This window comes from Mus pahari, chromosome 11, assembly GCF_900095145.1.
Source record: "Mus pahari chromosome 11, PAHARI_EIJ_v1.1, whole genome shotgun sequence".
NCBI lineage: Eukaryota > Metazoa > Chordata > Mammalia > Rodentia > Muridae > Mus > Mus pahari.
Genome location: NC_034600.1, coordinates 7,017,493 through 7,038,566, shown reverse-complemented (window position 1 = coordinate 7,038,566; position 21,074 = coordinate 7,017,493). Strand labels below are relative to the sequence as shown.

At 37.7% G+C, this 21,074-nt stretch overlaps 1 protein-coding gene across 1 annotated transcript in view; it reads right to left on the bottom strand.

Moving 5' to 3' along the window:
- Window positions 1–21,074, bottom strand: part of Pcsk1 (proprotein convertase subtilisin/kexin type 1) — a 47,025-nt gene that overhangs the window by 11,654 nt on the left and 14,297 nt on the right. The window contains exons 7-10 of the mRNA XM_021208402.2: window positions 17,808–17,896; window positions 12,781–12,953; window positions 11,012–11,224; window positions 8,448–8,548 (exon numbers count right to left, since the gene is read on the bottom strand). Of these exons, the coding sequence (XP_021064061.1) occupies window positions 8,448–8,548; window positions 11,012–11,224; window positions 12,781–12,953; window positions 17,808–17,896 (576 nt within the window). The remainder of the gene's footprint in view (window positions 1–8,447; window positions 8,549–11,011; window positions 11,225–12,780; window positions 12,954–17,807; window positions 17,897–21,074) is intronic.

The following is a 21,074-nucleotide window of genomic DNA, read 5'->3' as shown; positions in this document are numbered from 1 at the left end:
CCTTTAATCCAATAGCTAAATACAGCCAATCCTAGAAAAAGAAAGAAAGAAGGAAGGAAGGAAGGAAGGAAGAGAGAGAGAGAGAGAGAGAGAGAGAAAGAAAAAGAAAGAAAGAAAGAAAGAAAGAAAGAAAGAAAGAAAGAAAGAAAGAAAGAAAGAAAGAAAGAGAATGAGAGAAAGAGAGAAAGAGAGAGAAACAGTACAGTTTAAAAATGTTTTATATAACTGTATATGCATTTATAACATGAAAGTCTGGGGAATGTCTTTACTGGGAATATGTATATGAAGTGAACTGTGAAGGGTTAGTAGAACTTCTAAAAGGGAGTACATAACAAGCAGAGCAGGAGAATCATGGTGGGGAAGAATAGTGAGGGCTAGTTTGCAATGTATGCTAGGGCAGGAAGGGACAATGCAGAGAACTGAGCCATAAGTCTGAGGATGCTGAATATCACAAAGTGAGCTTGAACTGTACCATTTGTGCAGTGGAAATTGTCCTGGAATTTTTATCCAGAAAGTAGATCAAACCAGTTTTCTCTAACATGCTTCTGTGCTCACATCCTGCTTTGATGATTCTCTTTTCTCCATCTTATTAAGTAACAGACAACATGTATGTTTGTGTGCACATGCTACTATCTGCTTCTTAAGCTAGAATTTAGCTACAAGGAGTGAAAACTTATTCTCTGATGCTTAGCAAACATACAAAAGTATGCCAGGTACAAGATTATACAAGAGTATATATAAGTGGCAAGCAAGTAAGGGGCACCTTACATCAAACTTGGCGATCTGACTGCTATCCACAGTATCTGCTTGGTAGAAGGAGAGAATTGACTCTTGTAAGGTATCCTCTAGCATCTACATGTGTATCCTCTGTGGCACATACATATGCACATACAGAAATGTCTTCTAAATGAATATAATGTAAATATTGCTTAAGCTACACACATAAAGTCTCACCAATATGACTACCTAAGCATGAACTGGACAAGGACAATAGACATGTCAAAGTAGACCAAAAGAAGTTCATAAGGCTGCTCTCTTACATGAAGAACTGCAGGCAACTAAGGGATATTGAGAGTGGGAGAAATAGTCTTCCCCAGGAAAGAGTACACCAACTAGTTATGTAATAGTAAATCACTAGCCTTAAAAACATACCTAAAATTCACATTATACATCCCGAACAGGTTATATTTAGGGAGGGTATATGTAAGTAATGCTGATGAATGATTGAAGGTACCTATGTTAAATAGTCCTATATAATTTTGAAGCTTACTGTTATTAGTCATTAGATTAATAACAGATTAAGTAAATTTGTTATCTACAAATTTATATAAACAAATTAAATTAATAACAAACAAAAACCACCTTAAGCTTTTTATTGCTTTTTGTGATCTGCATCATTTCCCTCCAGTCAAATCAAGCATTATTTAATAAACAATGCATATTTCTCAAAGTTTCTACCTTATCATAAGGCTGCAGAATCATAGAAATATGGTTCAATTTGGTGCCTTCTTCCCAGATCCAATTGTTTCAGTTAATCAATGCCCTGGGCACATTCAAGACCTGTGTGTGTGTGTGTGTGTGTGTGTGTGTGTGTGTGTGTGTGTGTGTGTGTGTATGTGTGTGTGTGTGATCTTTCAGGCATGACCAACAAAGGCTTCNTGTGTGTGTGTGTGTGTGTGTGTGTGTGTGTGTGTGTGTGTGTGTGTATGTGTGTGTGTGTGATCTTTCAGGCATGACCAACAAAGGCTTCCACTGATGATACTTCTAGGGAATCCTAACTGTGTTTGAACCAGCTCTGGTACAGTGCTATTGCCTTTGAAGGGAGCTCTGGTCAAGTCTTCAGCCTCCTGGCCCCTCCCACACTTTCCATATGTATATTCCTAGCCCCTGAAGACAAGTGCTTTTACTCCCAAATTTCTCTGTTGGAGATCATGTTCAGAAGCCTTCTTCAGGTACTTCTGTCAAGATTTCCTGTGGAATAAGCCTGAAAGCACTTTCCTAATATTATTCTTTATCAAACTCTCAGTACACATTTAACTGCAAGGTTCATAAAACTGCTGGGACCTATTGTTTGAGCTCCACCAGAAATGATACAAGCCCATTTCTATGCTGGCCCACCTGACTTCTGGAATTTAAACAAACAAACTAACATTAAAACCATTAAAGGCTTAACATTCTCATTTTTACTTGTTGTGGTAACAGATTAATCCAACACACCTGATGGTTCCACTTACTCTCACTCTGCTGGCCTGAGTTCTTGCCAGATATACTGTTAAACACCAACATGACTGAAGGAGGCTTGAAAAGGAGTATAGACTAGTGACTCCCAGGGATCCCAGACTGCATGCATCATAATCACTCACTACATGTATAAATAATGATTTCTGACACATATCAAACTCTGCCAATAAAAATAGGGCAAAATATTTATACTTTCAAAAGTCTATTTATCCAGTTTTCTATTGCACCAAAAATAACAGGAATTGGTAGGAAGATTATAAACATATGAGCAGTTAAGCCAATTACAAGACACTTTGAATCATTGCATCAAAGAGGGAGCAAAAGAAAACACATTATAGCAAAGAGTATGCATGGAGGGATCCATGGCTCCAGATATGTACATGGCAGAGGATGGTCTTATCTGGCATCAAAGGGAGGGGAGGTCCTTGGTCCTGTGGAAGCTCAGTGCCCCAGCATAGGGGGATGCTAAGGTGAGGCAGGAGTAGGTAGGTGTGTGGAGGCACCCTCGTAGAGGCAGCAGGGAAGGCAAAAGGCATAAGGGTTTTGTAGAGGGGAACTGGGAAGCAGGATAATATTTGAAATGTAAATAAATAAAATAACCAATAAAAATAAAGAAATAAAGGAAGAAAGAAAAAAAGAAAGAAGGAAGGAAGGAAGGGAGAAAGGAAGGAAGGAAGAAAGGAAGAAAGGAAGGAAGAAAGGAAGAAAGGAAGGAAGAAAGAAAGAAAGAAAGAAAGAAAGAAAGAAAGAAAGAAAGAAAGGAAGGAAGGAAGGAAGGAAGGAAAAGAGAGAAAGAGAGAGAGAGAAAGAAAGAAAGAAAGAAAGAAAGAAAGAAAGAAAGAAAGAAAGAAAGAAAGAAAGAAAGAAAACACATTGAATAATATTATGCTGCAATAAGTTCAACCTCAGTCTGACTACTTTCTTTCTCTGGAGCCTGAATTGTCTCATCTGCCATAAGAGAAGGTTGGATATGACAGTTTTCAGAAGAATGACTACCCAGATCTGTTATTGGTTGTACATTAGAGATGCCTCTTTGTACCTGTTGCCTTCTGTTTGTTTTTGTGAGTGTCTCATATTTAGGAACCATTAGCCAATTGAGCAGAAATGGTTGTATTCTCAAGGTACAAACTTCTGTCCTTAAAGCATATTATTAAAATGCCTGCTTCATTCTGGTCTTTAAAATAAAATATCTTAAAGTAAAAGCCTCCTATTAAGGTGGCAATGATCAATGGACAAATTTCCTTTTTGATTGATCAGTGTTTGCAGGAACATGTAAAGGGAGATGAAAATGGAGAGAGAGGGGCATAAGGAAGGATGATTTGGTGATCACATTCAAAGTAAACATTGTTTATATTCCTATGACACCACATTTGTTTTACATTAATTGTAGTGCTTTCTGTGTTTTTAAACTTATAATGTTTAGAAAATATTTAAGGAATTTCACTGTTAAGCAATTAAGAAAATAGTCTTGTTTCTTAACAATTATTCTTCAGTGTGTGCTTACATCTTATAAATAAAAAAGAGCTAATAACAATAGAACTAATTCTGGACAGCCTTTCTTTATTAATGAGTGCACAGCAGCATCGCACTAATTTAGAATATCATTTGAAATGTAAATGAAAAAATATCTAATAAAATAAATTTAAAAAAATAAAATAAAAGGGCTAGAGAGATGTCTCAGAGTTTAAGAGCACTGACTGCTCTTCTGAAAAGTCCTGAGTTCAATTCCTAGCAAACACATGGTGGCTCACAACCATCTGAAATGGGACCCAATGCACTCTTCTGGCATGTGACTGAAGATAGCTACAGTATACTCATATAAATAATGATAAATAAATAATATTTAAAAACAAAACCACAACAAAAACAATAACCAAACAAAACAGACTTCATTGTGTTAGTAACCAGAGATATGTTGTTGAAAATAAGAGCTACAGAACTTGACATTGTAATTAAGCATCCTTTAACTAAAAAAGATGCAGATAAAAAAGTGTGGGTACAAAATTAAAAAGTGAAAACTTTTGGAGTCTAAGTAGTTTAGTCTCTAACTATATCTATTTGAATTTAGATGATGAATAGTTTATAACTTGAACTTTCCAAAAAAAAATTTCTAAGAATTTTTTTTGGGGGGTTGTTCCCCTAAAGACTTTGTGCAACACTGATGGTTTATTTGATGTTTATTATTATTTATTAGAAAGCTTAAGGTTCATATGTTTGTTGAATATCTGCAAAGGTGTGATTGTATCTAATGGTTCACTTGAGAACTTTTTTTTTAATTAAAAATTACCCCAATTCTTCTGATCTTGCCTCTGAGGAGAGAGGTGATCATATGTGCAAACTTCTTTAGATATACTTAATGCACACTAATTATGGTGCCACTGGCATTTATATAAAGAATTTCTTTCTCCAGAATTTGCCTATTTGGTACCCTATTGGACAGTCTCATAATCCGAGCTGGATGAAGTTATAGGAAAATTTTTTTAAGGGTAATTGATTAAAGTAGTCCTAGCATTGAAAGGCTTTGGATGCCTGCTTGGAACATGGCTCCTAGGGCAGATACTTCAGAATCTGAGTCCTTAGCAATGGGATTTGGGAATGTACATGGAAAATCACCTACCCTGGAGCTTGACTGTATTCAAGAGTAACTGGATAAGGAAGGAATGTATTACTTTGTAGATGTTTCAGCCAGAAATTACTCATTTTCCTTCTCTTTGTTCATTCCAGTTTCCTACTTCCTTCTTTTAGAATCACAGTAAGGAATATGTGAGTTTAGCCTTTTGTGAGGATCAGCCTCAGTCTCTGGTCTACTTTGTTGGTGGGATGATTGATTGATTGGCTTCCGTTCAATACCCTTCTTCCTATTAGAGCTGTGGGAGCCTGCACAGAGTAGCACCATTTCAAGGCAGACAGACCTGAATTTATAATTTTTTGTGAGATTCTGGTTACACTTTTCAGCCCCTTTACCCCTCAGTTTCTTAATTTATAAAATGAAATATAATTACTACTCAATATTATAAATCTCTCATAAAGATTATATTTAATGTTTTATGTGAACATTTAGCATACTGTCTGGTCCACAGTAAGAACATGATAAGCACTGGATGTCATTCTTGACAAATTTAGTCAAAAGTCTTTCAGTCTCTGGAGTTGTTCCTTGGGTGGAGAGGAGTGACTGATTCAGTCTTCAGTGTGGAGTGTCTTGGGCTCCTATTTAGAAATTGTAGCATCCAAATGTCCTGATATATAATCTTCATATAGACCATTTTGAATGGGGTGCAGAAAGCCATCCAATTGAGAACAAACATCTCAATAATTGCTATATATACTTTAACAGAGGTGATATAAATCTTTAGACAGATCAAGTCCATTGTATTCAGAATGGGAGAGATTAAATTCTTTGCTCTACACAAATGGTAAGGATAGTTCTGATGTTGGGATCCTATTCCCAATTGGTTCTTGATCTGTCTGTAAAGAAAGCCATGGGTGAATTTCTGGGCAAAAGGTACAGGTGGAACTTCTCGGTCCCTGGAGGAAAGAGGAGACAAAGGAAGAATAGAGGAGAGTTCACAATGCCTTGAAGAGAGGAGAACCAGGCAACCATGTGAGGTCTCCGGAGGAGCAGTGGGCTGTGGCTGCTCCTATAGGTGGGGGTCAGAGATGCTTAGCAGGGATTAGGTTCAACTAATTGACTAAAGTTAAGGGAGGAGGGAGGAGTAAGAGTAATGGTAAGGAGTAAGGGTAATGGTAAGAGTAATGGTAAGATAACATTTTTCAAGCGAAAGATAGTAGCACTCAACAATTGTGCAAAGAAGGCAAGTTAAAAACGAACAACTGTGTGTGTGTCTTTTATATGTGGATTCAAGGGAAGCTGGAAGGAGGCTGGCAGCACTGCTACTTCTTGGAGCTAAGACAGGTTACATAAAACGACGTGCAACAGCAAACTATTGATGTTTTAAATCATGAATATGATGAGGGTCTTCTAGAACCCACAAGCCAGTCCACAGAAAAGTTTCGTAAGCACTCCCTTAAACATTTAGGAGCAAAGAAGTTCACAGACTACTTGGAAATTAGGTATGTGTTCCATAGCAATAGTGCCACTTCTTTAGATAAATCCCACGAAGACAAACAAGGTTAACTGGGCTGCGCCATTCTTAGATAATGTCCCTCCCATGAAGGTACAGAGATTCAGACTTTACAATATGAGTTCTGGGTTTGGAGTGCTGACTCCATGGGTCTAGACACTTGCCGCTCAGGAAGAGTATGTGCACTTTATTGCCAGCGCCCCATCAGGCAGTTTGTAATTGCCTATAACTCCAGCTCCAGCGTATCTGATGCCCTCTTCTGGCCCTCAGAGACACTGAAGGCATGTAGTGTAAGTACAAGCGGGTACACATGAATACATATAAATAAAAATAAAAATTTCAGTGTTTAGACAATAGCATTATAAGTACTCATCTTAGTGGATACCTTTGATGTATTTGGTCACTAAACCAAAATGGTCTTGGCCTGGTTTCCTATGCATCTGACAAATATTGAGAAGAGAAAAAAAAAAAAAAAGAAAAGAAAAAAAAGAAAAGCCCAACTTAGTCAAACATCTTAAATCTCTCTAGTTCTTCTCAATAGGTAGATACTGGGTGAGACCCTAGACAGGGATTATGCTGACTCTCATTACTGATACTCAGAAATTCCACCTCCATCTCATCAGGGTACCCTGGGAATTTTAGAGCTTTACCAGAGAAAGGTTCAGCCTCTCAGGACTTTTCCATGTGGCACAAAGGACAACATGTTCTGTTCTGTTCTGTTCTGTTCTGTTCTGTTCTGTTCTGTTCTGTTCTGTTCTGTTCTGTTCTGTTCTGTTCTGTTCTGTTCTGTTCCAGTGAGTCTAGTCTACCATATATGTGGGAGGCCCTTATGTTCTCTTTTAGCTAGGTTTGCTTTTTGTCACCTAACATCAAAAGGCAGGAATAAAGAAAGGTGAACTGTGGAAGTAGGTGTGAAGTACATGGTGGGTTTTTTTTCCCTTTCTGTGTTAAGTGTTAGAATGTTGAACAGCTATTATGAAGTAAAAATTTTGCTAAATCCATTTTTAAACATCATATACTAAAATAAAAGCTAGAGGTATTTAGAATTTAAGAATAGTAAAGGAGCTACAGAAAAAAACAAACAAGCAAACAAAACAAAAACAAAAACAAAAAGGAACCCACAAATTTTAATATAATTTTGATTTGGGAGACTTTTAAAGAAAGAGGCTCTAGAGAAACAGAGTGGCAAACATTGCTGTATACTTATTAGCTTTCTTACACTAAAGTTACCTGTGAGCAAAACTGAAGGTAAATGTCAAACTGATAAAGCATTAATGGATCTTAGAAGCCAAGATTATAAAACAAAAGCAGGGCTATAAAGAGGCTGTATCACAGGTCAACTTGTGAAGGACATAAATTCTGAGCCTCATCAGTAATGAAACCCAGTGTTAACAAGATGCTGTTTCCTTCACATGGTAAGCACTGTAAAGGTAAAGAATGTCAGTGCTTATTTTAGAAACTCCAGCTTTCACCCATATCCTCCTGGGGAGAATATAACATGATGTGGCTTTCAAGAAAACAACTTGTCAATATACATCAAAATCATTAAAACATATCTTCTCTTTGGCTCAAAACTCTCAATTCTGGGTGTTCATACTGAGGAACACATAAGAGATGTCAATATTTATAAATGACATGATTGGATGACTTTTCCAAAATTTGTGTTTATGATTTGAAACATTGTGAAAACAAGTCCTGTTTTCAATTATCATGTCTTATCTAGTTATATTAGCTCCAGAATGAAGTTTTTATTTTCTGAAGAAAGCACATTTGTTCTCATCATCACTTTGAGGAGATGATTTAGGCAGAATTCTGGCTGATTGGGCCGTTTGTTACCCAGGAAGATACTAGGGAAGAACAAACATGAATTTAGAAAGCCAAGGAGTATTGACTAAGATGTGAGACAGTATTTCTAATATAATAGAAAATATTATAAAATAATGTGCAATGAGATGTATGTTTCTTAAATCTACATTGAAGTATCAATAATAATAATTTCAAAGTGGCAGGATTATCTGGATTTTGTTGTTTTTGAAGTTGTTCAAAATTTCTCCTATAATCACATATTCAGACAACAACATGTAAAGCTGCCTCTGTCAAGCTGACCAGATTTCTGGGCCTTACTTTGCCTCCAAGGCCAGAGCAAAGATACCAGCAGCCAGGGGTGCTGAAGCTGAGGTGCCTGTGTGGGTCTCTGTGCAGTCATTGTGCAGGTCAGCGCTTGTCTGGAAGGAAGGAGAGAAAGGTAGAGACATGAAGAGCATGATAGGGGTAGCCATACTGAAGCCTGCATCTCCTATGACCAAGAAGCACAAGATTTGATTTCCCACTTCCTTTTCCCAAGCAAGATTTGGCATCTGCTGATATTTTAGTTTGCTCTCCTCTATGTGCAACTTGTATATAATTCTGGAATCAAGCTGCCTTTTCTGGTGATGAAGTACTCCCACTATGAATATTTTCTCTTCTGAGATTCCCAAACAAAATGTGTCTATAAAAAAGGGAACCGTTTCTAAGTCACTGTGAATCATGCCAGCCTATTAATCATCAGGTCCGTTGTACATGGTTGAGCATATTTTGAAATTCTAACTCAAACAGCATTCCTTTTGGCCTTCAGCTTGACATCTGTCTGCCTCTATAATAAAGAAATATAATGACATCTTGATCAGAGACATTTGAACAAAACTTACTTAGAATAGATTTTGCATTAACTGTTGACTTGACTGGAAAGCTACAAGTTTGTGTCTTCTACCTTTAAATAAGATTGGTCAGGTTAAAAAAAATTAACCCACACTTAGCTCTGGGTTTAGATTACAAAACTGCTGTGTATTAGATGTGACCCACAGTCATGTTATATGGTCTTCACATTAGCAGCATGGGATTTATATTTCCTGATTAATTCTAGACATAAGTGAGAGTCTGCCTTGTGAAAGTATCTGTTAATATTGTTAGTGCATGCAAGGAACTGTGTAGGCTAGTTTTAGAATAATAAAGAGGCTATGAAGATATACCATATGCAGATATGCAGAAATACCACAAAGACTTCCAGTCAGTCTGCTGGCTTAATAAACAGCAGGGCCAAAATTTCCTAACCAGACAATGACCACACTTCAGAGCTTCAGTTTTAGCTGGAGATTTCAATGTGTAGGATGGAGGTGTAAAAAAATAATGTGTTCTATTATCACTTCCTTTGGTTTCCCTCTTAGTGTCCTTGGATTTCTCAAGTTATGGTGGCTCTGCTTCTCGGAGCACTGTGCAAGTCAAGCTGCCCTTTATACCTGTTGATGAAAATAAGCCCCTAGAGATGACTATACTGAGAAAAAGGTTTATGTCAGAAAAGCATGTTATTGCAACTGTCTCAAATAGAATCCACCAGCTGTCTCTGCCAGAACAGCTTTACCTAAGGATGAATCGCTACCAAGGTGAAAAACCTCTCTCTGCTTTAGATGAGGGGGAGTCTATGCAGTAAAAATATTAAAATGCTTAACAGGCCATTTTCTGAAGTCAGCTCTGGATGCCTCAGGAATAGAAACAGCCAGGGGCCTCTGACACACAAGTAGAGATGTCTGCTATGTTCTTTTCTAAAGCTATAAAGTGTGCCTACTAAAAAGAACCCTTGACTAGAATGTCACAGTCTGTTTATTATTCAAGTAACTGAACATATGGCATGAGTGGAAGGCCAGCACTTTCCAGTGGAAACTACACGGCTCTGCTGCCTGAAGTAGGTACAGAAGGAGCTATAAATACGGATATTGTGCAAACCACATCTTGGTACTGCTTAGGCTTTTTTAGGGTTGTTAGTGAGAACTATGCATATATTCCAGAACCCCCATCCACTGAAGACCAGACAATGATTAAGCCCTTTCTCTCCCACAAAGAACAAAATGTATAACATCCTATCATAATCTATTGGGGTTACTGGCAACCCATCAAAGCCTGGTAATTATTATCTGGTTCACAGCCTGCTATTTTATTGAGATTAGGATCTACATAGAATCAACCTAGTTAAATTTGAGGCTTTAGACGTTTGAAAGTACCCATCTCTGTTCTCAAAGCCTCCAAACAGTTCTTCATTATGCCCTTGAAGGGAAATTCAATAATTGTTCATGACTCATGGAAGTGAAGGCACAGGCAGGCGTGGGCTGGAGGAGATCTAAGCATATAACTCCTTGAGCTGCTTTCCCCAGAGGCTGAGGAGTTCATCCCAGGCAAAACTGAGACTGTTATTTTTTTCGTGTAGTTTATCTGTTCTTAGGAGATATTACTGGTATAGAGTCTATACTTTTATCATTTGCTAATGGTTGAGTCAGACTATATCCCTGTTATTAGAGTATCAGTAAGCATAGGGTGATGAAGCCTTATGACCCTGAAATCTTCTTTCAGGCTGTTTCCAGGGAGGCATCAGACAAGCAGAAGGCATTTGGAGTGTTCGCTGCATGTAATGACAGGTTTCCTGACTTCTCAGAGCTGAGTAAAAAGACAGGGAAGACCCTCTCGGCAGAGGTGCCGTTATTCCTGAAAGAAATTTTCCAAAATATGCTCGTCTTTCAAGAGAATAAGCAGTCGTCTCCCCAACTGATACATCAAGCTGAAACAAATCATTTCCCACAAAGGTCAGGGAAGAAGATCATTCTGAAAGTGTGTCTTACTCTTCGCTACTTCAACAGAGACACAGAAACAAAGCAACCTACTATTCGCTGATCCGTGTAATCACCACTGCTGTAGGAGGTAGCCAATGTGGAAGAACACTTCTCTGCATACCAGGGTGACAGGCCTTGCTGGGAGGCACTGCTGATAGAGATGGTATAAATGCTGTCTGTGTAGCCATCACAGTCACAATTATCTCCCTGACGACCCCCATTCCCTGAAGCCCAGACAAAGATGGAGCCTTTTCCTTGTCTCCCCTGAAAGAAAAGAAAGAATGTATAACAATCTATTATCAATTGTGGTTACCAGCTAGCTCTTTAAAACTGTCAGAAAATATATGCACAGTATTATCAGAGACAATCCTTTGTAATCTGTCTTTAATTTCAAAGTTTCAAGGGTTGTCAGATTGTGTTTCTCAGACTAGAAGCAGAGTATCCCTCCCTGCCTGCCTCCTGTTTTCAGGGCCTTCTCTGCAGTGGGATTGATCTAGGCTTTTCCTTTCTTCTTTCTTCCTAGATTCATAATCCAGCCTTTAACATATGAACTATAAATTTTTCACTCTAGTCGTCATTATGTCACTAGACTTGAATCTTTGAACTTCCTCTGTTTCTGCTTGAATCATCTGGCTGACTGTTAGAATGACAAGATCAGGCATTATTCAAATCTGCCTTGCAGCTGCGTTAAAAGGACTCTTGGTTTGAATGGAACTCGTCAAGGCCACTCTTTCTGTGATATTTCAATTGGTGCTCTCCAAAGCTTCTACTTTTGTCTCATCCTGCATAGTTCAAGGTCTTACAATCTGTCCAACAATGTAGTTAGCTCATGAGAAAAAGAAACATATGAGGGATGAAAGGATTCCAGGTACTCATGTAATGTAGAGGGCAGGGTGTTGCTACATTCAAGAATGAACTCTCACGGCAATTGGAAGAAGGCTAGGTTACCTAGTAAAAAGCTCTGAAGAAAAATGAGAAATATGTACAAAAGTGTGTGTGTGTGTGTGTGTGTGTGTGCAGGTTCATTTGCATGTTTCCACGTGTCATATGTGTGTACATGTGTTCATATGTGTGCTGTATGTGTGGAATCTTAAGGTTAGCATTAACTGTCATTCCTGAGGCGCTACCCACTTAGGTTTTTTAAAAGATTTATTTATTTATTTATTTATTTATTTATTTATTTATTTATTTATTTATTTATTTATTATATGTAAGTTCACCACTGTAGCTGCCTTCAGACACTCCAGATGTCATTATGGATGGTTGTGAGCCACCATGTGGTTGCTGGGATTTGAACTCAGGACCTTTGGAAGAGCAGTCATTGCTTTTAATCACTGAGCCATCTCTCCATCCCCTACTTAGTTTTTGGTTTTTGTTTTTTTTTTTTTTAATATCCATCTTGTTAATTTGAGACAAAGTCTCTTATCAACGCCTGACTAGCCAGAGAACATCAGGAATCTTTTCCTGTTTCCACTCCCTCAGCTCTGGGAATGCAAGCACCATCATTACTGATTTTATACTATGATGCTGAGGCTCAAACTCAAATTTTCATGATAATCAACCATGACATTTTGACTCCCTAGCCTCAAGAAATACATTAAATATAAATATTCTAAAAGTGATGAGTCTTTGCACCATGTTGGATCCACATGTGCAAATGTTCTTAATTTTGAACATCCATCTCTCTGAAGAATGATTTAGTTGTTTAAGTGCATTTAAAGTTGTGAAAGTCTTTTCCTCAAAGTGTATCATATCTTTCCCTATAACATAAGTGTTCTCCCTGCCTCACTGTTTCATGTGCGTCTGTGTTAGCATCTCACCTGTTTGACACCATATTCAAATGCTTTCTGGGCTAGTCTGCCAGGACCCTCCACAGTTTTTCCATCATCATTAGGGCCCCAGCTTGCACTGTAAATATCCACATGGCCAGGGTTGAATCCAATCGAACTAGCCTCAATGGCATCAGTTACAATACCATCCAGCATTCTTATGCCTAAGCAAAACAAAGAAGCAACACAAGAAAAATATAACAGGAATATCAGTGTGTCCACAGAGAAAAATAAAACACTCTTAGCCCCCTACAACACCTTGGGTACAGGAAGAGAGGCCCCTTGGTCTTGTAAACTTTATATGACCCAGCACAGGGGAAGGCCAGGGCCAAGTAGTGGGAGTGGGTGGGAAGGGGAGCAGGGGCGGGAGGGGGTATAGGGAACATTAGGGATAGCATTTGAAATGTAAATAAAGAAAATAATAATAATAAAAAGAAAGAAAGAAAGTGAAGAGCATGTCTCNGGATAGCATTTGAAATGTAAATAAAGAAAATAATAAATAAATAAATAAATAAAATCAATAAAATATATAAAAAAACCACTCTTAGCAATCACAGTCTTAAGGGACTTTCTGATACTACAAAACAAAACAAAACCACCACCACAACAAAAATACCCAAAGCAGTCACTGGTTGTTCAACACTTGTTGTGAGGTGGTTCCTAATAGCACCCAGGGGACAAAACCCTGTTTCTGTGAATTTTCTTGCCTTAATATTATGTACTACAAAGGAGCTGTGATTTGATGCTGTTGTTGATGTTTAAAAGCTGTTGCCAGTAATATTGAGATCCAAAATAAATGGCATCATACCAACAGAGGAAATGCCAGAATTTCTGTAATATTATAATTATAATATATACTATAACATTATAAGGTTGCAGTAGTTCTGTAACATTAAAAGTGTCTCCTTTCCCTCTAGCATCCTAACAAACTGACAGGTGACAGAGAGCTTTTAGAAGGAAAAATAAAACCCAAAAGTCCTCCTGTCAACACACCTGCTCCTGACTGTGCCATGATGGCTATGGTCCAACCTCTCATAGAAGAACCCTGATCAGAAACTGTATCCCTGATCAGGAAAGATTCATCCACAATAGGAAACCAACAGAGAGAAGGAAATGTTGTTTCTAAGCTTGGATAAAACGTAACCCAGAGGCTATTCTTTTATATGCTTGCTGAGAAATATTTTCAAGGAACATTCTTTCTTTTCTTCTAAATAATCTCAAGGATGAAATCACTGTGACAAATTTCCCTGCTGATGCAGATAGTTTTTCATCAGGAGAGAGCTCTCTATGCCTTTCAACACTCTGTCACCCATCATCAGACTCATGAATCTAAGAGCCAAGAGGGAAAAAGCAATTTGAACAAGACAGACAGATACCTGGTTATTCCCAGCTTTGGGTTAATAATTCAGTGGACTATGCAGGTTTATGTTTTCACACTATTATTTACTAGGAAACAGAGGGGGAAGAATACATAATTTGCACGGTCAAAGAAAGTCATGTAGTTTTTTTGAGAATTGCTTTGCTAAACGAGGTAGTATCTACAATCCCAGCAGCTAGATGATGAGGCAAGTGGGGGAATCCAGAATCCAAGATCATTATTGGCTACACAGTGAGTTCAAGGACAGCCTGGACTACAGACCCTGTTTGAAAACAACAAAAACAAAAATAACAAAATCCTTTGAAGTGTGTTTGAAAGAAAAACATTTCAGCTCTCATTTTTTATAACTGTATTGACACTGAACAAACTATTTAACCCCTCCAAGCCTAATTTTCATCAACTATAAAATGGAGGTGATGATAACAGCACTCTTAAATTATTCCTACCCATTCCATACATATTGCAAACAGAAACTCATCTATTTATAACTACTATTTCTGATAGGTGCTGTAACTCCTTTTTTTGTAATATTAATATGAGAAATATTTTTTAAATTTTTAATTAGATATTTTCTTTATTTACATTTCAAATGTTATCCCCTTTCCAAGTTTCCCCTCTGAAAATCCCCTATCCTCTCCCCCCTCCCCCTGCTCCCCAACCCACCCACTCCTGCTTCCTGGCCCAGGAATTCCCCTATACTGGGGCATAGAACCTTCACAGGACCAAGGGCTTCACCTCCCATTGATGACCGACTAGGCCATCCTCAGTGACACATGCAGCTAGAGCCATGAGTCTTTCTGCCTGTTTTCTTTGATTGGTGGTTTAATCCCAGGGAGCTCTGGCGGTACTGGTTAGTTCATATTGCTGTTCTTCCTGGGGGCTGCAAAACCCTTCAGCTCCTTGGGTCCTTTCTCTAGTTCCTTCATTGGGGACTCCGTGTTCTGTCTAATGGAAGACTGTAAGCATCCACTTCTGTATTAGTCAGGCACTGGCAGAGCCTCTCAGGAGACAGCTATATAAGGCTCCTGTCAGCAAGCTCTTGTTGGCATCTGCAATAGTGTCTGGGTTTGGTGGTTGTTTATGGAATGGATCCCTAGGTGGGGCAGTCTCTTGATGGTCATTCTTTCAGTTTCTGCACTGAACTTTGTCTCTGTAACTCCTTCCACAGGTATTTTGTCCCCCCTTCTAAGAAGGATTAAAGTATTCACACTTTGGTATTCATTCTTTTTGAGTTTCATGTGTTTTGCAAATTGTATCTTGGGTATTCTGAGCTTCTGAGCTAATATCAACTTATGAGTGAGTGCATACCAGGTGTGTTCTTTTGTGATTGGGTTACTTCACTTAGGATGATATCATCCAGATCCATCCATTTGCCCCAGATTTTCATGAATTAATTTTTTAATAGCTGAGTAGTACTTCATTGTGTAAATGTACCACATTTTCTGTATCCATTCCTCTGTTGAGGGACATCTGGGTTCTTTCCAGCTTCTGGCTATTATAAATAAGGCTGCTATGAACATAGTGGAGCATGTGTCCTTATTAAAGTTGGAGCATCTTCTGGGTGTATGCCCAGGAGAGGTATTGCTGGATGTTCCAGTAATTCTATGTCCAATTTTCTGAGGAACCACCAAACTGATTTCCAGAGTGGTTGTACCAGCTTGCAATTCTACCAGCAATGGAGGAGTGTTCCTCTTTCTCCACATTCTTGCCAGCATCTGCTGTCACTTGAGTTTCTGCTTAGTTATTCTGACTGGTTATTTTGATTTGCATTTCCCTGATGATTAAGGATGTTGAACATTTTTTTTTTTTAGGTACTTCTCAGCCATTCGGTATTCCTCAGTTGAGAATTCTTTGTTTGGTTCTGTACCCCAGTATTAAATAGGGTTATGTGGTTTTCTGGAGTCCAACTTCTTGCATTCTTTATATATCTTGGATATTAGCCCCTTGTCAGATTTAGGATTGGTAAAGATCTTTTCCTAGTCTGTTGGCTGCCATTTTATCTTGACAGTGTCCTTTGCCTTACAGAAGCATTGGGTGCTGTAATTCCTATATTTTATAGGTGGGCAGACTGATACTTAAGAGCCACAGTAGCTTAAGACTGCATATCTTAAAAGTTGGGAGCCAGGATTCTATCTCAACAAATATAGCACCCAAAACCTGTCCCACCTACTGTAAGGTCATGTTCTATTATGTATTGTATGATATTTGATTGGCATACAATGGATACCTAATACATTAAATTGTTTGTCAAATGGGGACTAGACCACCAAAGGCTGGAGTGATGAAAAAGCACAATAGGTTTATGATCAGAAGTTTGATATTTTAGTTTGTTGGTTACCTTAAGAACCTGATTTCAATTCTACTCCAAAACATGAAAATCAGATCATTTCTTCACAATCTATAGCTGTTTGGTTTATAGATACTTAAAAAAAATGACATTTTTTTAAGTTGATTACACCTGTACCTGCATTCCTTTTTTTAAATTAGGACAGTATTTTGAAGATGATAATATCAAACAAACAAAGAAAAACATCAGGAGTGATGCTTGAAAATCTGAGTGTCCTCCATTGGTGAAAAACACATATATCCATGACACAATGTATATTTATTTGGTTTGTAAAAAGAAATCCATAGCTGAAGTTAAACTGTAACTATGTAGAGTTTAATGTAATTTTATTGTAGTGACATGCTATATAAATGTTTTCTTTGTTTTAAATCCAAATTAAGTGCAATATTTACTACATAGCTGTGAAACCCCAAGGAAGGGAGAGTAATAAAGGTGACAGATTTTGGTTTTCTTTTTACAGGCTAATAGATCTGCTCTCCGGCATTCTTCATTGGAGTGTGAATTCTGCCATTGAGCTCTCTTGCTGTCCCTGTGGCCTTTTTAAAATGCAGCCCAGGTAGGAGGGTGGTCATGGAAGCTGAGTAAAGTGCTGTTCATCCTCCCATCCCCACTTGCCTCAATCCTATTTGGAAGCTGCTGCTTTTACACATGTGAAGCCAGAGCTTCTTCCCAGGAATTCTCTATGGCTCTGGAGTCCTCTCTTTATTTTCTACTGACCTTCCTTCCCTTTGCTATTTTGATCCTAGCATTGGTAACCTCTGCTTATTCTAATTAGTCCCCTCTGTTCACTTCTAATTTATATAAATGGCTTTTTTATTAAAATGCCACACTGAACAAAACAGCTAATGATTCTCCTTTTTTTTGGCATTTAAGGTAGCATCTTTATATAACAAGAACATATTTTTTAAAGATCATTTTTAAAAACTATTTTTTGATTATAAGCAAAGAATATCTATAGAATGAGCAGGAAAAATTTGTCTATTCCTTCTTAGCAAGAGCTTATACCTATCTCTTCTAAAGCAGAGCACAGAGAATATTAGATTTCAATCAAGTGCCATCCACCATTCCATTATTCTCTCTGAAAGGATGTCTAGGCTATATTTAGCTATTCATCTTCAAGAAATCCAGGTCTACTGATTTACTTGAAAGTCACACTCAAATTCTGCAGCAAATTTTGTAAGAAACTCATTTTCTCATTGGTTGAAGAAAATGGTTGGTCCCCTCCCACCATTTTATAGCAGGGAACACAAACATCCAATTAAAGAGCCAAAACACAGGAAAAGACTGCCTTACCTCCAACTTTGGAATTATATGCAACTCCAACCCCACACTTGTGATTATTTGCTTGCATGGCAATTTCGCCTGCGCATCTTGTTCCATGTCTAAAGATAAAGATTATAATAAAACTTATAAAACAGAAATAAAGATTTGTATTTTCACATAAAGTCATAGTTTTGACACTTTATAAGCTTTCTTCTATGTGTTCTTCCTAAGGAAGTTAAACGAAATATGTAGAGCTGAAGGCTATAGATAGTGGGTTTCAAAGCATGGGAGTTCAAATTCTGGCTCTGCCAGTAACTGATGGTGTGGTTTTGGATCAGTAACTTATCCTCAAAGGACTGTGGTGAAGATGATGTGAGTTGTTTGTGCAGAGAAGTTAGAACATATATTAAGAGCCCAGCCACTATAGCCTCTGAGCCAATGTAACTTCTTACATTATTGGGAATATGTCAATACCTAAGGACAGTGTCACAAATATGTCTTCTGATCCTTAAATACTGGCGATGAAATTGTTTCTGACTTTCTGTTCTCAGAATGGCCTTGGATTAAGTGGTCCTCAATCAGCCCTACTAAGTAAGGTAGACTAGGGTTCCCTTGTTAGCTCTCTTTTGTTCTTCTTACTGTGTGTCACACTATGATAGTCAACAACTTCCTGATACTAAGAAGAATATGTGATTTTCTGGGGATACTACTGACTAATTGAGAAATGAGACATTATCTTAACCTGGTTGAGGCCTGAACAAGACTGCTTTCCAATCACCAAGAGAGGAATTGCTTTCAGAGTATTGGGGGATTTATCCACCCTTGATCATGCTAATTTCTACCACTGAAGCACCAATTCTAAAATTCTGGAGGAAATAATTGTCTTTAGTTTGGACCAGCCTAACTCAGAAAGGCCCATAACTGATGAGAATGCTGAAGTGAATTAATTGCAGAAACATCTGGCTATATAGTACAAAAGCTGCTAGAGACTTACAGGAGCCACTGTCAGATATGCTGAAATGAAGAAACAAAGAAGGGTTACTTTTGGTACCAACACTAGCCAGCTACCTCTAGAAAGTACTGCACGGACTAGAGTAATTCTTCCTATAGCAGAATATAAAATCCCTGAAGTTACTGAGCCAACAAAGACAGTTCTGCTTACTCTTTTCTCTGAAGTATCACACCTCTCCCCAGTCAGCTTTCAAGCACAGATGCTGATCTGGGGCAAGAAAATACTGCCCTTCTCTGTAAACTTTGAACAGGTAAGTCAGGAGCCTCTTGATGCCACTCAGGACCCCATGGAGAATGAAGTTAAGTGGGCAGTATTGTTATGTTGAGGGAGCACATAACACAACTACCAAGGTCTTATAACATCTGCAGTTGATTTTTAAATACCTTTGAGTCAGGATTATCTCATATGCAAGTGAAGCTGCCCTGAAATGTTCTAGAGAATGTGTACAAATCAGAACATTTAAAAGATAACTCATAATAGCCTATGTTGATCCTCTTTGGCCAAGGGTCAAACTCAGAACTTATATTATTTTGTCAGTTCAATAATATCAGTTCAAACTCAACAAGATTCTACCTATGCTTGTCATTGGATGTTTTACTTTGTAGCATAACATTTCTAGTTGAGGTATTCTCTCCCCTATTATATGGTAACTCCATTTAAATTTCTTTCATACAGTATACTTAAGGAAGCTTTTACAATAATAGATTTCCATATGGGTTTTCACCAGGACTTAAGTTTTTAATGCTCCTCCACATATTCCCTACTTTACTCATCTCTCTCACCCTCTTATTTAATCCTATTCTAGTTTCCCTTACCCTCACCTTCTTTAATCCTTTTCTAGTTCTTCCTTTATCTCTTTATAGCATGATACTCTATTTCCCCTGCCCCTCCTTGCTGGTCTCTAATTAGGTCCCTAACTTATGTGGTTATTTGGATTGAAGTACATATAATGGAAGCTTAAAGACTAGCATCCACAGATAACAGAAAACATGCCGTATTTTTCTCTAGGGGTCTAGATCCATCCATTTACCTAAAATTTTCAAATTTTTATTTTGCTTAATAGCTGAATAATATTCCATTGTCATTATCTATTGTCATTATCTAGTGGATGAATACCTAGACTGTTTCTAATATCTGGCAATTCTGAATAAAGCAGCAATAAACATGGAAAGACAAGTAACTAACTCTGTTGCTGTAGGAGGAAGATGTAGAGAACTTGGGTATATGCCCAAGAGTGGTCCAGGTTGACTTTGAGACAGATCTATTTTCAGCTTTTGGGGAAACCTCCACATTAATTTCCATAGTGGCTGTACAAGTTTGCTCTCTCACCAGCAATGAATAAATGTTCCTTATCCCCTATATTTGCAACAACATGTGTTGTCATTTGCTTATCTTATCTTAGGTCATTCTGACTATGGTAAAATAAAATCTCAAAGTACTTTTAACTTCTGTTTTTCTGATGACTAAGGATATTGAACATTTTCTGAGTGTTTCTCAGTCATTTGTGTTGGTTATGTACCACAACATGATGGCAAGGCCCTATAATTGCTGAAGACACCTCTTTTTTATGTCATCAAACATAGAATCAAATTGGTGCTCAACTAGAAAATTCACCCATCTACTGACTAGTATTCATGGTGCTGTTAGGTACTCTGTACATTACCAGAGAAAAAAAGTAATTGTCAATATCATTGAGCTACAAATTCTGTGGCCCATAACAGCAATCTGCCTGCAATATATTCTAGAGCAGTTTGGGCACCTATGTACTGCAAGAAGGTTCTTTGATGAGGGATGAGAAATTTATTATGGGTACAGCAATATGTCATTAGGAATCATTTTATTGTTATGCTCCTTTAGCAGAACAATAAATAGTATTGGATTTTCTTCTAGATTCATAATCTATCTAGTCTTGGGCTCATAGCCACTTTAGTGGTGTCAGGTATGGGTTCCATCTCATAGAACTGGCCTTAAATGTAGTCAAATTGTGGTTGATTACTCAAACAAACAAACAACTTCTACTTAGAATAGTGGTAGTAACTGGCGTTTTAAAAACTGATTTAAAAATTCAAAAGGTAATGAGTATTATTTTGCTTAAGACATTCTTGTCACGCTAATTATTTGACTAGAAAAATAATCTGTAATTGTTGTTGAAATGCTGAATACAGATTCATGGTATCTTAATAGTAAGTATTGCTGTAATTTTAAGGTTTATTATGTGGTGATTCCTCTTTTGATTGGCACAGCCTCTATGTTCTTCCTAATGTAGTGATGATGAAGAGCAGTGA